Source organism: Emydura macquarii, unplaced genomic scaffold (genome assembly GCF_026122565.2).
Source record: "Emydura macquarii macquarii isolate MOO-44397 ecotype Brisbane River unplaced genomic scaffold, CSIRO-AGI_Emac_v2 contig_1451, whole genome shotgun sequence".
Lineage (NCBI taxonomy): Eukaryota > Metazoa > Chordata > Testudines > Chelidae > Emydura > Emydura macquarii.
This window is the reverse complement of record NW_027131588.1, coordinates 21,422,569-21,442,822: the sequence shown is the minus strand read 5'-3', so window position 1 is coordinate 21,442,822 and position 20,254 is coordinate 21,422,569. Positions and strand designations below refer to the sequence as shown.

The 20,254-nt window shown below is 42.7% G+C and overlaps 1 protein-coding gene across 3 annotated transcripts in view; it reads left to right on the top strand.

The window, feature by feature from the left end:
* The window catches only part of TDRD7 (tudor domain containing 7), an 81,548-nt gene that overhangs the window by 38,625 nt on the left and 22,669 nt on the right, over window positions 1-20,254 (top strand). For all 3 annotated transcript variants that reach the window (XM_067553336.1, XM_067553337.1, XM_067553335.1), the window contains exons 5-7: window positions 2,369-2,454; window positions 10,037-10,254; window positions 14,215-14,807. In XM_067553336.1, coding sequence (XP_067409437.1) covers window positions 2,369-2,454; window positions 10,037-10,254; window positions 14,215-14,807 — 897 coding nt within the window. The remainder of the gene's footprint in view (window positions 1-2,368; window positions 2,455-10,036; window positions 10,255-14,214; window positions 14,808-20,254) is intronic.

Here is a 20,254-nt window from a genome sequence, read left to right as displayed (position 1 = left end):
GTTGTATTTTGTCCCAATTACCATTAACCTCGATGTCCTTAACTACTTTTTCAAAAAATTTTCCAACACTTTGCATGCTACTGCAGTCAAGTAACAGACTTATAGTTACCCAGGATCATTTTTTTTCACCTTTCTTAAAAATAGGAACTATGTTAGCAATTCTCCAGTCATACGGTACAGCCCCTGAGTTTACAGATTCGTTAAAAATCCTTGCTAATGGGCTTGCAATTTCATGTGCCAGTTCCTTTAATATTCTTGGATGGAGATTATCCGGGCCTCCTGATTTAGTCCTATTAAGCTGTTTGAATTTAGCTTCTACTTTGGATATGGTAATTTCTACCTCCATATTCTCATTCCCATTAGCCAACCTGCCACTATCTCCAAGCCCTTCATTAGTCTCATTAAAAGAGGAGGCGCAAAGTATTTGTTTGGATATTGGGCCATGCCTAGATTATCATTCTCCTCCAACCCATCCTCAGTGCTTAGCAGTCCCACTTCTTTGTTTTCTTCCTGTTTATATGGCTATAGAACCTTTTACTATTGGTTTTAATTCCCTTTGCAAGGTCCAATTTTACTTGGCTTTTGGCATTTCTCACTTTATTCCTACATGTTCTGACCTCCAAGAGGTAACTTTCCTTGCTGATCTCTCATCTTCAACTCCTTGTAGGTTTTCTGCTTTCTTGTAATCACCTGTCTGAGATGCTTGCTCATCTAGGTTGGTCTACAACTCTTGCCTATGAATTTTTTCCCCTTCCTTTGGATGCAGGCTTCAGATACTTCAAGTCTAAGTTGCAGGAACTAATTCCAAGCTTCCTCCTATGAGTTAGATCTATGAGTTCTTCAGTCCAGTCTGCTCCCCTAACTAATTCTCTTAACTTTTTTAATTTAGCCCTTTTGAAATCAAAGACCCTAGTCAGATCTGTTTTTGTTTATCCGTCCATTTAGTTTGAACTGAATTAGCTCATAGTCTCTCAAACCAAGGTTGTCCCCTACAACAGTTCTTCTATGAGGTCCTCACTACTCACCAATACCAAATCTAAAATGGCATCCCCTCTTGTTGGTTCAGTAACTGTTTGGTGAAGGAATCTGTCCGTTATCACATTCAGGAAAATCTGGGCCCTATTATTACTACTAGCACTTGTCCTCCAGTCTATATCCGAGAAGTTAGTCTCCCATAATCACACAGTTCCCAGCAGCATTTACTTTTTCATTAAAAGTATTAAAAAGGTCTCTATCCACGTCCAAATCAGATCCTGATGATCTGTAGCACACCCCAAGCACTATCCGAGGGAAGCTCTAGTAACTTTCTTCCCCAATGTGATTTTTCACCCAGACACCTAGCATGGAATTGACATGAGCAAGCACTTGAAGAAAAAACTGTTACTAACCTTCCATAACTGTTCTTCAGATGTGTTGCTCATGCCCAGCCCACGATCCGCTCTCCTACCCCACTGTTAGCGTTACCGGCAAGAAGGAAATGAGGGCCATGACCAGCTGCACCCCTTATGCTAGCCCATATGCATGCGACTCCAGAGGGTGCTAGAGCTGGCTCAGTAGATACTACTGAGGGAAAAATCTCCAGCAGTGGTACACGGGACAAGCCCACATCTAGGGTGGAATGGACATGAGCAACACATCTCGAACAACAGTTACAGAAGGTTAGTAACTGGTTTTTTCCTGAACTTGTTAAATTAGACAACTAATTTCTAATACTTTGTATAAAACTAGACATGTTTTTATCATGCTGTTGATGTGCATTCTTTACTTGTATAGATTGATGGATATCAAGTGCAAGCTTCTTTGGTGGTATCACAGTGAGAATATCCACCTCTGGGCTTGATATTGGCAGTTTGTTGAACCTCCCTAAGAAGGTGTGATTAACAGAAGCTTGAGAACCTGAGGGAACATTTTTTGAGGAGAGGTAGAGACTGCAGTTTTGCCTTGTCCTTAGTCAGCTTCAGGGTGACATGAAACACTCCCTGCTACAATTAACACTTTAAACTCGGGAAGCTCCTGTCTTGGTCATATGCTGTAGCAGTGAACTGAGATTAATGACAATGTGGTTCTCCAAAGAACAGCAGTTTTATGAGTATCTCCCATTTCTCTTCATTTTTCCCTTCTCACGCATTTTATTTTTAAAAGTAGTAATAATGAATTCCCTTATCTCTTGCTATATGAATTCAACAACTGCAAGTGGTTCTACCTTCAAACAGAACTCCTAATCCATTTTCTAAATGAGGACTACTACTTTAATCCAAATATAAAACAAAAAAACTATAAATGAATATTTTTTATATCTTTGTGAGCAGATGTAATAGTATTAGTTAGACTGGAAATAGAGTTAAAGAAGTTTCCTTTGATCTTTTAGGCCTGAAAAAAAATCAGCTCTTCCACCACGGTTTCAGAAAGAACTTCAAATGCATCTGTCCAGAAGCTCTTCAATGGATTCAAATGGTATGTGGGTTTTCCATTTGGGGGTAGGCATGTATTCATAATATGAACCATGTTTATAGCCTTTTATTTTGTACATAGGACAATACTTTTAACAGGTGAAAGACTGGTTAAAGTCCAATATACCCACCCAATCTATCTTCTGGTGAGGTGGGTCTGAGGAAGTCTGCTTAACTGGCAATTATTATTATTATTTATTATTTTTTTTAAACCTTAGTGATTTAAACATAACCACCATACTGGATCAGACCAATGGTCCGTCTAGGCCAGTATCCTGTTCCTGACAGTGGCCAGTGCCAAGTGCTTCAGAGGGAATGAACAGAACAGGGCAATTTTTGAGTGATCCATCCCGTTGTCTATTCCCAGCTTATAATAATTGGATGTCCAAGGACACCCAGAACATTAGGGCATGCCAGACCAAATGGTCCATCCATAATGGGCTAGAGGGACCGAGCACATCTCACTACCGCACACACTGGGCAGACTATCTCTCCTAATGCCTACAGCAGAGCTGCTTCTGCCTTTGTACTGCTCCCTGCCGCTGCATGGATCTCGGGGGATCATGCCGTCTCCGTCTCCATCTCCAGTGGATGAACCGCTGCTCCTCCAGAAGCCGCTGACTAGATGGCCCACAGAGCCTGTACCAGCGCCACCCGGCTACACCTGCTCTGATGGCTTCCCCATTTCCCGAATAGTAGTCACACTCTGAGTGGTCATTGAAACCACAGCTGTCCTTCTCTCTGACACACAGCCCGCGATACCAACATTGTACACACCACCGGCAGAGCTGTGGTGCTGGTATCCGTGTAGCCCATAGACACACAGGGACCAACATGCCTGGTCTTCCTGGCATCATTGGAACCCTTACCATGGCTGTGGAGCACCACCACACCAATACAGGCCTCCATCAGACTACACTCCCTCTGTCTATGAAGAGCCACTTGACATAATTATGCCCTCCGCACCAGCGGAGCCAGCAGAAATGCTGGTACCAACTGGAGCATCATCTTCCCTGGATGAGGCGTTCATTCCTCCCACTCTCCCCACCAGGTGATCAGGGGCAGTACCAGGACCTCCTCTGTCAGATGACCCAGGCCCTTAACCTCACAGCAGAGGATGTCAATGACCCCCAAGAACTCGTCTTGGGGATCTCACAACCTGCACTCTCACAGATTGCACTCCCAATTAATAATGCAATTCTTCAAGCAACACAGGCAATCTGGTATGCCTCAGCATCCTGCACCCCTACACCTAAGCGTGCAGACACTGACTTCCTTTTCATTCACCCAACACCTAACTCTCTCATGGTGCAGATGACTAATCAGTGAGCCAGACAGCAACACTTTCGGACAACCCCACCAGATCGGGCAGCCAAAAAGCTTGACCTCATTGGAGGAAGTTCTGCTCCTCAACAGGCTTATAATTTAGCATCACCAGCTACCCAGCCATACTAGCAAAGTACGACTTCAGGTTGTACTCAAAGCTAGCAGAGTTCCTAGCCTCCCTGTTGGAGGACAAAATGATTTTAAATCCCTAATTGATGAGGGTAGGTTGCTGGTCAAGGTCATCCTCCAGGTAGTGGTTGATTCAGCGGACATGGCAGCAAACTCCCTGACCTTGGAGGTCGCGCTCAGGCAAGACTCTTGGCTGCAGACATTGGGATTCCCCAAGGAGGTCCAAACCACAGCTAGAGGACCTCCCCTTTGACAACCAGAAGTTCTTCAGCAAGAAGACGGATGAGTACCTGCACTCGCTCAAGAACTCACAAGCCACACTGTGTGATCATTTGGCCTATATACCTCAGTCCCTGCCTGCTGCCAGACCAGATCATCCTTCCATCCGTGATACCCCATCTTACCCAGCTATCAACCCTACTGTCATGCCAACATGACCAGCCACACTGATGCCAGCGGTTGCAGCAGCCAAAATTCTCTGCCGCCTCCACCTGTACGGCACCTACCTCCCACCAATGACCCTCAAAATATCCCTTTTGACTCCTGCATACGGACCCATGAACCTTGCCCCAACTGTCCTCCAGCTTCTCCAATCGTCTTTGGGGGCCATCTTGCTCTTTTTGCTCACAATTGGAGCAAGTTTACCACCAATCGAAGGGCACTAGACACAATGCTCACAAGATATCTGATAGAATTCCACACCTTTCCCCCTCATCACCCTTCCCAGGCTGATCGTGCATGCCCAACACAACTGGATCTCCTGCAAGGAGAAGCACACATCCTCTTCGAAAAAGGAGCCATAGAACTGATCCCACTCCATTATCAGAGCCATGGCTTCTACTCCCCCTATTTTCTCATACCGAAAAAGGAGATCTCTGCCCCATGTTGGATCTGCAGGCACTAAACCAATTCATCCGCAAATTCTGCTTTCAAATGACTATCCTTTCCCAAATCATTTCCTCCCTTCCCCCTGGAGCATGGTTCGCGGCTCTGATATGAAGGATGCATACTTCTATATGGACATCCACCCCGCCCACTGCAACTTTCTTCTCTTTACGGTGGGACACTTCCATTACCAATTCTGTGTACTCCTTCGGGATTGCCACCGCCCCTGGAGTGTTCACAAAGGTCTTCACTGTGGTGGTGGCACATTTTTCACTCCCTTTTTCCTTACCTGGACAACTGACTCTTAGTGGCATCATCCCAAGACCGCTTCCTCGCCATAATCTGCATGCTGCGGGAGCTCCTAACTAGTTTGGGCATATGCAACAACAAGGTGAAGTCCACCCTCGTACCAACCAGAATACTCACCTTTATAGGAGCCTATTTGGACTCCCATGAGGGAAAAGGCATTCCTTCCAAAAGACCGCTTCACCACACTTACTTCCCTAATTATGCTACTACAGCACCACCCACGCACATGGCTCCACCATTGCTTGTCACTCCTGGGACATATGGCAGCATGCACATGCATGCATTCACATGAGATGCCTTCAGCTGTGGCTTCTGTTGTGTGTGCAGTCGGCAAAAGGACCACCTCAACAAACAGGTCCTCCTTCCTCCTACAGTACTCACTTCCCTAACTTGGTAGTGCGACCCATCCAAGATCATTGTGGGCATCTCCTTCAACCCTCCTACTCCCCATGCCACTCTCACCAGGGACACTTCCCTTGTAAGCTGGGTTGTCCACATATAGGACCATATGGCGCAAGGCCTCCGGTCCCCCAGAGAAGCACGGATGCACATCAACATCCTGGAACTACATGCGGTCCGGCGTGCCTGTCAGGTGCTTCTTCCCTTCGTTTGTTCCAGACACATACAGCCCCTCTCAGACAACATGACCACAGTTGTCTACATTGACAAACGGCTGTGTCAGATCACCAATGCTGTCGGGGAGCAATACGACTGTGGAACTGGTTGTCGTACTTCACATGACTCACATACCAGGGATGGACAACAACCTTGCAGATACCTTCAGCTGCTCCTAACACTGCAGCCATGAGTGAGAGCTGCACAACTCCACTCTCCATTCCATCTTCTGTCAGTGGGGCAAACTGCAATCGGATCTCTTTGTGATGGCCTCCAACCACAAGTTCCCCCTTTTTCTGTTCTGGGGTGCCTGCGGGCAGAACTCACAAAGGGATGCTCTCCTCCTACCCTGGGTAGCAGAGATGCATTATGCTTTTTCTCCCAACCTGCTTCTCCCACAAGTACTCTGCAATGTGCGGCGGGACCAAGCAGCCCTCATACTCAGTCCCTTTCTGGCCCCGCCAATATTGGTTCACAGATCTTCACCTTTCAAACGGCCCATCAATACGTCTTCCCGCTTGGCCAGATCTGCCACTCTGAACCAGATCCTCTCATGGCCTGGTATTTGGATGGGTCTTCCAAGTAGACAAGGCATGCTGTACGCTGGTAAGGGACATACTCACCCAGAGCCGACCCCTCACTACCAGGGCATGCTACCAAGCTAAATGGCGACATTTCACAGAGTGGGCAGCACACCATCACCATTCCATAAACATGACCATACCGACTATCCTCGACTATCTGCTTAACCTTAGCCTTTCAGGCCTTGCCCACTCCTCCATTCGAGTGCACCTGGCAGCAATCAGTGCTTTTCTCCTGCCTATGGACGGCTTCTCTGTCTTCAGCCATCCAACCACTGCTCAATTCCTTCGCGGTCTCCTTAATACCTTCCCATCAATCAGGAAACTGACCCCTCCATTGGACCTGAACCTCATCCTCTCGGCCCTCACTAAACCATCCTTTGAGCCTCTGGCCACTTGTTCACTCACCCACCTATCCATGAAAGTGGTTTGCTGAGTGGCCATCACTTCCGCCCAAAGACTCAGTGAACTAGCAGTCATGATGGCAACACCACCTTTCACGATATTCCATAGGGGTAAAGTCTCCGTATGACTCCTTCTCAAGTTTCTCCTCAGGGTGGTCTCAGTGTTCCACCTCAATCAAGTCATCCATCTTCCAACCTTTTACCATAAGCCACACACCTCCACCAAGGCATATACCCTACATTCACTTGGCATCTGCTATGCTCTGGCCTTTTATCTCCAATGCACCTGCACTTTCCGAGCCTCATCCAGACTTTTACTATAGCACACCAGTGCAGAGATCGCACCCTTTCTTCCCAACGCCATTCTAACTGGATCTCCCCTTGCATCACAGTGTTTCTCCCTTTCCCAAACCTCTCCACCACCGGGCATCACTCCCTGCTCCACAAGAGCAAAGGCTACCATGTCAGCCCTCCTCACAGACGTCACATAGCAGGACATCTGTAAAGCAGTAATGTTGTCCTCCATCCATATGTTGGTGGCTCTTTACGCCCTTTCCCATTCTGCAGCAGTTGGCCAAGCAGTCCTACAAACTTACTTCTACTGAGCCCTCGCTTCCGCCTCCAAACTGACTACTGCTCACTACGCTACCCACACGTGGAATCCACATGGGGACCAGCACTTGAAGAGAAGGGAGGTTACTTACTGTAACTGATGGCTCTTCAAGAGGTGTGGTCTCTATATGGGTTCCAATCCCACCCCCATCCCCTCTGCTACGGGCTCAAAACCTGCTGGTAAGAGGGAACTGAGGGTGCGTCAATCTGCACAGCCTCATAAGACCTCAGACACAACCACATGGACCATGCATGGTGCACAGGTCGACGGAAACTACTTCAAACAGTTCTGCTTCCGGCACGTGCACCCACATATGGAATCCAGATAGGGACCACACATCTCGAAGTACAATCAGTTACAGTAAGTAATCTCTTTACTTACCTGTAACTGGAGGCGCTTCGAGATGTGCGGTCCCTATCTGAATTCCGCTACCTGCTCTTTTTTCCCTCTGCTTCAAACAGGATTATGCAATGGCAAGAGGGAAACTGGAGGGGCATTGACCCATACTACCTGTTATACGCTCAGCTGGGACCACAAGGAGACATACTATGCACATGCAGGTCAACAGGCACTGCTAAGAAACACTTCTGGACTCAGGAGTGCATGCGCATCCATATATGGAATACAGATGGGGGATCACACATCTCAAAGTACCTCCAGTTACACGTAAGCAACTTCTTCCTTTTGTTTGTTTAAACCTGCTGCTTATTAATTATGTTGGGTGATCCCTGGTTCTTGTGTTTTGTGAAGGATTAAATATTTCCTTATTCACTTTCTCCACACCAGTCATGATTTTGTAGTCCTTTATCATGTTCCCTTTTACTCATCTCTTTTCCAAGATGAAAAGTCCCAGTCCTCATATGGAAGCTGTTCCATGCTCTTAATTATTTTTGTTGCCCTTCTCTGTACCTTTTCCAATTCTAATATATCTTTTTTTGAGATGGGGTGACCAGAACTGCACACAGTATTCAGGATGTGGGCGTACCATGGATTTATATAGCGGCATTGTAATATTTCTGTCAGACTATTTATCCCTTTCCTAATGCTTCCCAACATTGTTCGCTTTATTGACTGCTCCTGCACGTCGAGCAGACGTTTTCAGAGAACTATCCATAGTGAATCCCAAGAGCTCTTTCTTGAGTAGTAACAGCTAATTTAGACCCCATTGTTTTGTATGTATGCTTCGGATTATGTTTTCCAATGTGCATTACTTTGCATTGAATTTCGTCCACCATTTTGTTGCCCAGTCATCCAGTTTTGTGAGATCCCTTTGTAATTCTTCACAATCTGCTTTGGACTTAACTATCTTGAGTAGTTTTGAATAATCTGCAAATTTTGCCATCTCACTGTTTACCCCTTTTTCCAGATCACTTGTAAGTTGGACAGCACTGATCCCAGTACAGATCCCCAGGGGGCCACTGCTATTTACTCCTCTCCATTCTGAAAACTGACCATTTATTCCTACCCCTTGTGTCCTATCTTTTAATCTGTTACTGATCCATGGGAGTTCTTTCCTTCTTATCCCATGACTGCTTACCTTGCTTAAGAGCCTTTGATGAGGCTCTCTGAAAGGCTTTCTGAAAATCCAAGTACACTATATCAATTGGATCACTCTCTTGTCCACAGGCTTGTTGACACATGCTTGTTGACCCCCCCCCCCCCTCAAAGAATTCTAATTGATTGGTGAGGCATGATTTCCTTTTACAAAAGCCATGTTGATTCTTCCCCAACAAATCCTGTTAATCTGTTTGTCTGATAATTCTGTTCTTTACTATAGTTTCAACCAATTTGCCTGGTACTGACATTAAGCTTATTGGCCTGAAATTGTTGAGATCACCTCTGGAGCCTTCTTTAAAAATTGGCATCACATTAGCTATTCTCCAGTCATCTGATACACAAGCTGATTTAAATGATAAGTTACATACCACAATAGTTAGTTATTCAATTTCCTATTTGAGTTCCTTCAGAACTCTTAGGTGAATATCATCTGGTCCTAGTGGCTTGTTACTATTTAATTTATCAATTTGTTCCAAACCCACCTCTAATGACACCTTGGTCTAGGACAGTTCCTCAGATTTTGTCAACTAAAAAGAACGGCTCAGATGTGGGAATCTCCCTCACAACCTCTGCGTTGAAGACTGATGCAAAGAGTTCCTTTAGCTTCTCTGAAATGGCCTTATCTTTCTTGAGTGTTCCTTTAGCACCTGGATCATCCAGTGGCCCCACTGATTTTTTTTTTTTTTTTTTTTTTTAGCAGGCTTTCTGCTTCTGATGTACTTAATTTTTGCTGTTAGTTTTTGAGTTTTTGGCTAGTTCTTCAAATTCTTTTTTGGCCTGCCTAATTATACTTGACTTGCCAGAGTTTATGCTCCCTTTCTATTTTCCTCAGTAGGATTTAATTTCCAATTTTTAAAGGATGCCTTTTTGCCTCTATCCACTTTTTACTTTGTTGTTTAGCCACAGTGGCACTTTTTTGGTCCTCTCTTACTATGTTTTTTAATTTGGGATATTCCTTTAATTTGAGCCTCTGTTACAATGTTTTTTAAAAGTTTTCATGCAGCTTGCAGGCATTTCACTTTTGGGACTGTACCTTTTTCATTTCTGTTTAACTAGCTTCCTCATTTTTGTGTAGTTCCCCTTTCTGAAGTTAAATGCGACTGTTTTCTAAAAGCAAAGTGTTGAACAGTCCTCCACTTTAAAATTCTAATTTTTCCACTTTTACAGATAATTTGAATGAGCCAGTTTCAGAAACACACAGCATCCCCACTGCTCCTTCTAATTCTAACATAAATGAAGTTCAGAATCGTGTTAAAGAAATTTTGAATAAGTACTGCAATGGTATCTGGTTATCGAAGGTGCCACAGTTTTACAGAGAGATGTATGAAGAGGAACTTAATACAGCCTTACTCCAACAGTTTGAATACTGGCCTCATATTTGCACAGTAAGTTTTTGTGGTCTTCCCATGGAGAATATTTTTAATAGAAACATTTAGTCTTTTTTACAGCATCTGTGTGACAAATGTCTTTTTTTCTAATAGCTCTTATATATAGCTTTTCCTTTAACATAAGGGCAGTGAAATGGATTTTTTTTCCCCCAAGAAAATGTTTTCTTATACTCAAAACTTTCCTAGCTGTTGACCACTAGGAGATTTGTGAATAAATATTTAGCTCTGTTTGAAAAAGTACTGCTTTTGGGAGAGCTTTGTCTGTCTGAAATGGCATGTCCCACTGAAAATAAACATCCTCCTAATTATCATTGGTTTAAACAACATAGTTCTGATAAATGTACATCTTATTTCATGAACCAATTTAAAAATAATCAACTTACAACAGGGCAGTGAAGCAGTGTAAAGGGCTGAATGTTATGGGTAATAATGCTGGTCAGGACAACCTTCATGTTGTGGGGGCTTTGACATCCCAGGGCTGTCATTCTCCCATAGACTCCTGAGGAGCGTTCATTTCTGTGGCACTTGAGGCACCTCTTCTTGAGCCCTTTTGCTTTGCCCTTCCTGTTGCACATGGGCTATGTGGGCTTTCTAGCATGGTCCTCTTCCCCATGTGGGGTGCGGTTTTGGACATCATAAAATAGCTTTAAAACAAACATGAAACTCTTCTTTAGCTGCCTTTCTCTCTCAAGAACATTAAGGCGTTGTCTCTGCCATCCACTCCAGTACCATCATCTGTGGCATCATCCCTTTCTGACTGGTATCCCTAATGCCCTCCTTCAGAGGAGGAAGAAGGTTTAACAAATGTGTGATAAACCTTCTCTGACCAGCAAAAAGGGAGGTATTTCCTCCTTAGCCTCTCATGAGGAAATGGTCTTCTGTCTCACCATCTGATGTTTTCAGACAGGTTGAGGAGTTGATAAAACATAACAGCTTCTCGAACTGGAAACTTCAGCTGTCCAGGAAAAGACGGACTGCTTTGTTTGATATCCTGCAGTCCAAGGAGAGAGGAAAACTTGTTCTACCCATTAATGATGTGCTTGATCCAGCTAACTGGTCATATGGCCCAATGTCAAGGACTTAGTAGTTTCATCTTTGGGAAAACCAGTTCCCTCTGCCTGCCTGCTGTTTTTCTGCTACTCAGTAAAAGGAACTGGTGACTGAGGAATGTGTAGTTTATCCTATATGGTGGCATTATCTGTTTCTGACGATACTGCTGCCTGAAAACACTGAGCCTTTCACCTGAAGCTCAAGGCCAGATTCCCACACCTTCTTTCCCAACTGGGACTTTGTAATGGATATTTGAATGAGTTGGGAGAAACCACTGACAGCTAAGGATGTGCTGTCTTATACCTGAAGGCCTGAAAACACTGTTCTGCAAAGGGATGCTTAAGTGGCTTCAATTGTCATTGCTTTCATAGATTCTAAGGCCAGAAGGTACTGTTATGACAGTCTGATTCTAGTCTGACCTTCTGTGTAACATGCCAGAGAACTTCCCACAATAATTCCTAGAGTAGATCTCTTAGACAAGCATCCAATCTTGATTTAAAAATTGTCAGTGATGGAGAATCCACCATAACCCTTGATAAATTGTTCCATTGGTAATTATACTCACTGTTTAAAATTTTACACTTCGAGTCTGGATTTGTCTAGCTTCAACTTCCGGCCATTGGATTATGTTACCTTTCTCTGCTAAATTGAAGAGCCCATAATTAAATAGGGTCTTTCCAGAAGGCTGGCAAAGTAGCTCCATAGGTGTGCAAACTCTACAGCAGGCATCTACAGAGGCAAGGTATTCAAAGAACCACAGTTACATAGGTGCACACTGTGTCTGTTATATATGTATAATCAGAAGAATCTTGAACACATGAGAGAAGCTATTTACTAGTAACTATGGAGTGTTTGTTAATATATTGCCTCTGCATGTCCACATCAAGGGTTCTGCCCTACCTGTAGCACTGCTACGTAAGTACCTTTTGAGAAGCACTGATGTAAGTAAGTCTGTATCTGTCTCTCATTCCTAGGCTTCACAACCCAAAAATGCAGCCCAGGAGGTCAGAACACCACACTAATGAATCTAGTGTTTCTCAAAGTGGGGGCCCCACCCAAAAACAAGTTGCAAGACTATGGTGGGGGGGGGGGGTGCAAGAGCAGCAGCTGCTAGCCAGGCACCCAGCTCTGAAGGCAGTGCAGCCACCAGCAGCACTGCAGAAGTGAGGATGGCATGGTGTTGGGGGGGGGGGGGGGCAGGAGAGTCGTGTCAGCTTGAAATATTTTCAAAAGGGGTCCCAGCCAAAAAAAAGTTTGAGAACCATTGATCTAGGAGCTATAGTTTCCCATAGTCAACAAGATTCTTGGGCTCTGTCATTCAAACAAAACCAACTAAAGAAATTAACAGAGACTGCGTGAAAAATTCAGCATTCTTGATGGAAACACTGAAGTTGTTGCATGCACACCACCTTTTTCAGATTACAGATGGCCCCTCAAATTTTCTCCAGCTCGTCATTAAAGATGCACCACAGCCACTGCCTCAGAAAAGCATTTATAATACCCTTAATACCCTGCACCACATTCATTTTGAAAATTAGCATCTAGTTGCATTGTGACTTAGTCCATGTACCCTCCTTCCTTCCTGAATCCAAAATGTGAGAAGAGCTCCAAAAAGTATGAATTCTTCTCATTCTTCCACTAGAAGTACAAATCTCCCTGGCACAAGTGTGAAGGAAAGCTCTTGTAAGACCACTATCCTTAAAGGTGTTCACAGAAATGGGCAAGCCACTTCCAGAGCCATACCATTCTCCCTGAAGGGATAACTGCTGGGTCCTGGGCTGCCCGAGCCTCAGCATTCAGTGGAGGAGGAAGCGGGCGGAGTAACAACGTGATCATTCTTCCGTACTTGCAACAGCCATTACAAATGGAGACTTCCTTGCACTGATTTTTTTTTTTTTTTAATAGAGGGTTCTTCAAGTGGGAGTCTGTACAAAATCCCATTTATAGCAATGATTATGTTCTGCTTTAATCTTTTGTTTTTGATTTGGCTCTGTTTCAGTCAAATGGGAGTTTTCAAAGCTCATTAAATCCCTCACGTTAATCTACGTGCAAGTGATCTTACTCTGTTTTTTCCCTACAATTCTACTTCCCTGTATCTCTTCGTTCACATTTCCATCTCTTCTCTGGCTCTTTTCTTCTGCCTGTGTTCCTGGTTTTCCTATCCCTAAATGCCAGCATGCTCATTAATAGGATGGCTTTCTGGACTAGTCAGTCCCCTTCCTGCATAGGGCATCTGTATGCTTCTGAAAATGAGCTATTCCACTAACCCACAGGTAGGGCCTCCCCTCCATGTGGCAGCAGGCAGTCTCCAGAGGAGGCCCACCAGTGGGCTTCAATATCTCTCTAAAAATGCACTGCCAAATCCCTCATCAAGGGGCTTGGTATCTTTTAATATTCTGCCCCTGTAGATTTGATAGGCCTCCAAAGTATCATTGTAGACATGGTAAAAGTCAATCCCAGAATAGGGCTAATCTTAAACAGGGGAGCATATCTCATTCTTGCGTTGGTCCTTATCTCTGCTAAAACTGCTAACAGGGAGATCATTGCTGATTTAGCGGTCGTGAAAAATAATGAGCTCTAGGGTCCAAGATTGTGAAAGTCAGTTTTGGAGTCAGTTGGATTATGTTCTTCCCCTAAAAGGAAGAAGAAACTTAAGCATCTCCTGACATAATAAGAAGATCCAGTGTTCACTTTGGGAATGCGGGTATCTTGCTCTCCTGGTCAGTGGTCCCCTATAAAGGGAAAAGGAGATGTTATGGGAAATCATTGCACAGACAAATAAAATAGCTCATGATTAGATCCCTGTGCATGTCTTCCTGAAACTCTATAAAATGCATAGTTGTTCATTCTGAAAATATTTAGATTACTTACAAATGATCATTGTCTGACTGCTTTGCTTTTTTCCAGGTGGAAAAAGTGTGCACTGGTGGACATACAGACATACTCCTCTATCCTGCTAAGAAAATGCAGCACTTAGTGAAAAGTGGCATAGACCATGAAAGAACATCTCAGAACCTTACTTCTTCAAAAGCAAATCCCTTGTTAAAACCAATTACGGAGACCAAATCAGCTTCTCTTAATAGTGACTTCAAACAGAAAGTTGCAGAAATTTTACTTAAGTATTCCAATGGTCTTTGGGCTAATGCACTTCCCAAGGTGTATGAAGACACGTACAAAGTAAAATTTCCTGAGGAGGTTCTGCATAATCTTGACTTATTATTGGATATATGTACTGTCACCCGGATAAGTGACAGCCCTAGAAAAGCAATCCTCTATGCTAAACCACAAAAGTGCGTTGATGAGAATCTGATTGTCACTGACAATGTCGATATCCATAAAGGTCTGAAGACAATGGTTGAGCAAGAGTGCTTTCAGTTAATGGAAGAGACCAAAGTGCAGTGCCCAGAAAATAAAATGATCCCTCCTTTAATCATTCCAGCAGAAGCATCTCCATCTGTATTGGTAGTAGAACTGAACAACACTAATGAAGTTGTCATTAGGCAAGTCTTTATTTCGCAATCTGTTTTTCTTCATTTTGTCTAAAGAGCTCATTCTGTGCAATCATATTTTACAAAAGAAAATAGAACAGTAGAAAACTGCACTGATGGATTATAATAATTACTAACAATACTAACACATTTAAAATATTATAAAAATATTTAGTTTGCTGCTGCAAAATTGAAAAGAAATTACCTCAATGAGGATCCATTGAACTGATGCGACCCAGCATAGGAAGCAGCGAAGGGCTGAGAAAGGTTAGCTGCCATTGGAAAGTAGGGTTTCCAAATTGTCCTACTCAACATCATAGTGTCCAGATATCACCTTCCTATTAAATTTGATTTTTAAAACTTTGACTTTTTAGCTAGGTGTAGTTTTTCAAATATAAAGGAAAACTGCAGCGTAATATAAATGTGAGGACAGTGACTGCACTAAAATTTGCACTTTCATAGAAAAATAAACGAATAGTGCTTTGAATTGATTGCATGTTAATTTGTAGCTTAGTCCACTCAGGCCCAATATTAAAATAGATCTCCACTGCTTTAGAAACAGGATTGTTGTTGCTATGTTTACATATATAAAGTGGCTGCTTTTTGTCAGGAAATCCTTTGTTAGGTTTACTAGTCTTGTTTACAGTGTGACTGTAGACGTAGGAAACTTAATCTGCATGAAAAACATATTCATATAGCAGCCCCAGGGCTGACTTTTCATCCAAAAAAGCTGAGTTACAAACCCCTGAAATTACTTTACAAAGCACCTCAGGATGAACTGAGCAGGTACTAGGCAGAATGGTGTATCCACACTCCTGATGGCTCAGTCAGTTTCTGAAGAGCTTAAGTATTCATTCAAGTTTTTTTCGGTGATCACTGAAAGCCCCGATCAGAATCTGGGCCCTGGTGTGCTAGGCACTCTACAGATATTTTGGGGGAAAGACTGGCTCTTAAGAGCTTACTAGCCTCATTATACAAGGTGTGGGGAGCAATAGGAGGAGAGGGGAGGGGAGACCAAAGGTAACAATAATAAGAACATGCATTTAAACAGGCTAACTTGGTGCACAATTTGATTCCAAATCACTTAAACATTTTATAAAAAGATATAAATATGATCAATTCCCCACTGGTCCCTTACCAATTTCAAAATAATTTCTAATCTTTTTAGTTAGAGAGAATTTTAAGTGCCTCAAAACAGTGATGTTGGTCTATAGAAAGATGGAAACTGTTCTAAATGGAAACCTAATGATAGAATTATCACCATCATATTTTAAATATCAAACATCCACCTACTTTGGGGTTATGGGCAAAATATGACTAGAGGACGAACCCTTTTCTTTCTCACTGTTCACATGTATTGTCCATCAAACAAGTTGTGACTCTGGATATTTTAATTGCTACAACTAATTGCGTGGGAGCTGGTTGGAAATTTATCTTGAACTTGACTTTAAAACCAGTAGCGTAGTCTGTGCCAAAGCCTTTAATGAAGATGGTATACTAGATTCTCTCTAAACGGAGAAATCACTGAACAGAATAAAGGAAAGACCACTTGAGTTTGTGACTGAGCCTAGGTTATTAAAAAATTGCAATACATTTACTATACAGGGGGGAAAATTGATGAAAATATAGGGAGCCCCTGTAAGAGTTCAATTATATTCAGATAAATTTATTTAAATAACGAAATAAAGATAATGGTGAATCTCACTTGGTGGCAGCAACTGTGGGATGATTTTTTCCCCAAAAAATGGCCATTGTAAGCAAGGACTTTGCGCCAAAATGGCAAATGTTCATGTTTTGTCTGATCTGGAACCATGCTGAACACTTTTTTTTCTTTTTCAGTCTTTAACTCTGACAACATTAATAATTTATTGTATACTTAGTTTTTAGCTGTTTGAGATTAACTCTTCAAGATGTGTGGATTCTGACATGAAGAAAGGTGGAATTACATTTTGAGAACGGCTCACATTTAAAAAGCCTACTCTGTATGTACTGGGACTAGGGTGGGGTTTTTCCTCCAGAGACAGAATTGTGCCCTCTTGGGCAATGCCTTTGGATTTAACCAGTTTCAGCAGGCATTTCATAGTTAGTATCATGCACTTTGGCTCCTTCCATTTCACACTTCCACCTGGGTGTTGATTTTGCTCTGTGATCCCTTTTCTTAGGTTCCTTCTATGGCATCAACATGAAAAGAGCTAGGGAAAATTCCTCCTCCTCAACGAGCTGTACAGATCACTTCAGTATTTGAGAGCATTAGGGGAGCCTTCAATACCGTTTAATCACTGCTTCTTTGAACACGGGCTCTCCAAGCCATGAGGATAATGCATTCAGAGATTGACACCCTCTCTGCTTGTCATACACATTGACGTCTACACAGAATGTGACACTCACTACTTTCTCCCCTCCTCAGTGAGGCCTGCTTGATGACCATGAATATCAATGTGGTTTTCTGCATTCAAAAATTGAAACCACTGCCTTGGATTATATGCCCTGTATCCTCTATCAAGTTTTAGGCTCCTCCATCACATAGCCATTCTAGTTCTTATAAACTGTACTAGAAATGTAACTTTTGTGACTCAGCATATTCCCAACCTGAAGCAAAAATGTCTATAGCTAATCTTACGCCATTGCCTGTACATACTACAGAATCTCCCCTTAAGGCTTAGGTTGTGAATGAGCAAGCTCTTTCTCTTATCAGTTGAACTTGCCTGTGATTTGTCAGAGGAACATTCCCTAGGTCTGATATGGAGGAGAATTTTATTAGTCATCACTTACATAGAATATATACTTTGCATCCGATCTCAGATGCAAGGGATCTCCATTCCAAAATAGGCTTCATTAGTGCATGCAATGTGTATTAAACCGAAGAGTGGTGAAGTGGGATTTAAGTTATACAGGATGCACTCAATACATTTCAGATCCTATTTGAGCTGCCCAAAGTTCTGTCCCAGTTTCTGTTGGGAGTTGCTAAGGCTGCTTGTTCTGGATGTTTCAATGTCCATTTTAATAGCTCTTCTAGATTTAAGATCTCCTAGAGGCTGTGACAGTCATGAGATTCAGCATGGCTCTTGTATCCACACACAAATCATACTTTAGTCGTCATGTTGAACCGAGACTGAACTAAGTTATATCAAAATAATTTGTAGTGTAGACATAACTTGCGTCGTGAATAATCCACACCACTGAGCGATGTAAATTGAATTGACCTAACCGCTGGGGTCGGCAGAGCTATGTCCACACTGGTGCTTAGGTACAGCTACCGCTGCTCGTGGAAGTAAGAGTTAAGCTGACTGGAGAGCTGACTCCCGTCGGCTTATAGCATCTTTAACAGAAGCGCTACAGCAGCACAGCTATAAATGACGTAGTGTAGACATGACCCTAGAGGAGAGTGCATTGGGAGAGATGACACCTTTGTCCCGGTCTGTTACTTTGGACAGGCAGAGGTCTGGGCTCAACTTTGTTCTTGGTGATACATGAGATCTGTTTTACTGGTATGAACTGAAGTGAAAAGCCCAGCTGGGTTTGAATTCTGAGGAGGAACACCAGGCCCCTTGGTAGATAATGCAACCATCTTGTCCTAGACTGTCGATCGCCTCCATTTCTGTCCCCTTCAAAGGATGAAGCATAGAAGCTGGAATGCAGTGATGGAAGTTGCACTCTGAATTTAATCCATCCTGTCATAAAGGGTTACTGGAATCTCAGGTTGGCAGTCATGGGAGATAGAGATTTCATTCTGCTCCCCAGTAGTATCTGGGATGTAAATGAATGGAATGGTTCCAGGAGGTGGACATCCTTTTAAGTCCAAGCTGCCTGTCCTTGGAAATGGTGTGAAATATTTCTCTTCGTCAAATCGCTTTTCAGAGCTAGATTGACTTGCTTCTTGATTTCAGGTCTTTGCCATCAGAAGAAGAAAATGTTTGGATAGTTTGCTCTCTGAGAGGGAGAAATGATGCATCTGCCCCAATAGGACGCTCATTATTCCGTGATGTCCCCTGCCTTGTTGAAGGAATATGAGGTCACTAGGGAAGCTAGTGAGATGGTGTTGTCTGCAATGTTATCAATGTAATCAGAGTCCTCTTTTATTTGCTTGGACCGTGGCTATGTCTGCTATTCCTTTGTTTAACCTAGATTGGTGCTTAGGTGATACTCTGCTGGCTGAAACTTAAGTAGGGTAGAATTGAAGATGAAGCAGTTGGATGGGGATTTTAAGATACTCAGATTTGCATTGTTAGAAATAGTCCTAGTGAGCATGATTTTGTGGACAGCATGCAAATGAGGTGGTTAAAGTGCTTGATAAGCTTCATCATGGGGATATTTCCACTATAGGTATGTTGGGGCTGAGGATATATGCATATAGTTATGGGTTTAGATCCTAGAATATAGATACATATATGTGATTTAAGTCTTTCTAGCAGGATAACTAATTTTTCAGTAACCTTTATTTTTCCTTAGGAAAAAACTCACTCTTTGAAACTAAAGCCTCCTGACTCGTCATGTTGATTCTCTTTCAGTAAATAAATACATAAACATCTATAACATTCTATTAGTTTACTGTTTTGGAAGGAATAGAATAGGAGCACAATTCCATGGGGAACTTTTAAAAAATTGAGCTGCATTTTCGGTTTCAAAGTTAAGTGAATTTGGAGTTTGAAATGTACTATAGATGTGCAGAAATGCACTAAGAATGCAATAATTCTTGTCGTCATGGCTTGATCTACAATGGGCCCGCTTTACAAAGGTTGAACAAAAAGGATCTTGAATACAAAACAGATACTTTGTGTTATGTAACATGCAGATGGACACCGTAGGGTAGTGGCTCTCAACCTTTTCAGACTGCTGTACCCCTTTCAGGAATCTGATTTTTCTTGTATAGCCCAAGTTTCACCACACTTAAAAACTATACTTGCTATACACCTCTACAAAATCAGACATAAAAATACAAAAGTGTTGCAGCACACTTACTGAAAAATTGCTTATTTTCTCATTTTACCATGTAAATATAAAATAAACAAGTCCTTGTATGAAAGTTTCATTTGAACTGACTTCACTGGTGCTTTTTATATAGCCTGTTGTAAAACTAGGCAAATATCTAAATGAATTGATGTACCCTCTGGAATACCTCTGCATACCCCAGGGTTATGTATACCCCTGGTTGAGAACCACTGCCCTAGCACACAGCGCAGTGTTGTGATGCTGCCACCTAAGTAAAGATTGCTTTAAAAGAATCAGGAAAAGGAAATCTCTCTCCTGGGTATAAACTTAATATGATACTTGACCAGCTTTGAGAGAGCAAAAACATGTAAAGCCCTGTTAATAGGATCTTTTGAATATTGCCAGCAACTAGTGAAGCAAGAATGTTCTGAGTGATCCGATGGCATAGTTTTTTAATAGGTTTTTAAATGAAGTCTGCACTCTTCCACCCTTGGCTTGGGTTTATATAAAACTTTGCTTTGTAGCTGGGC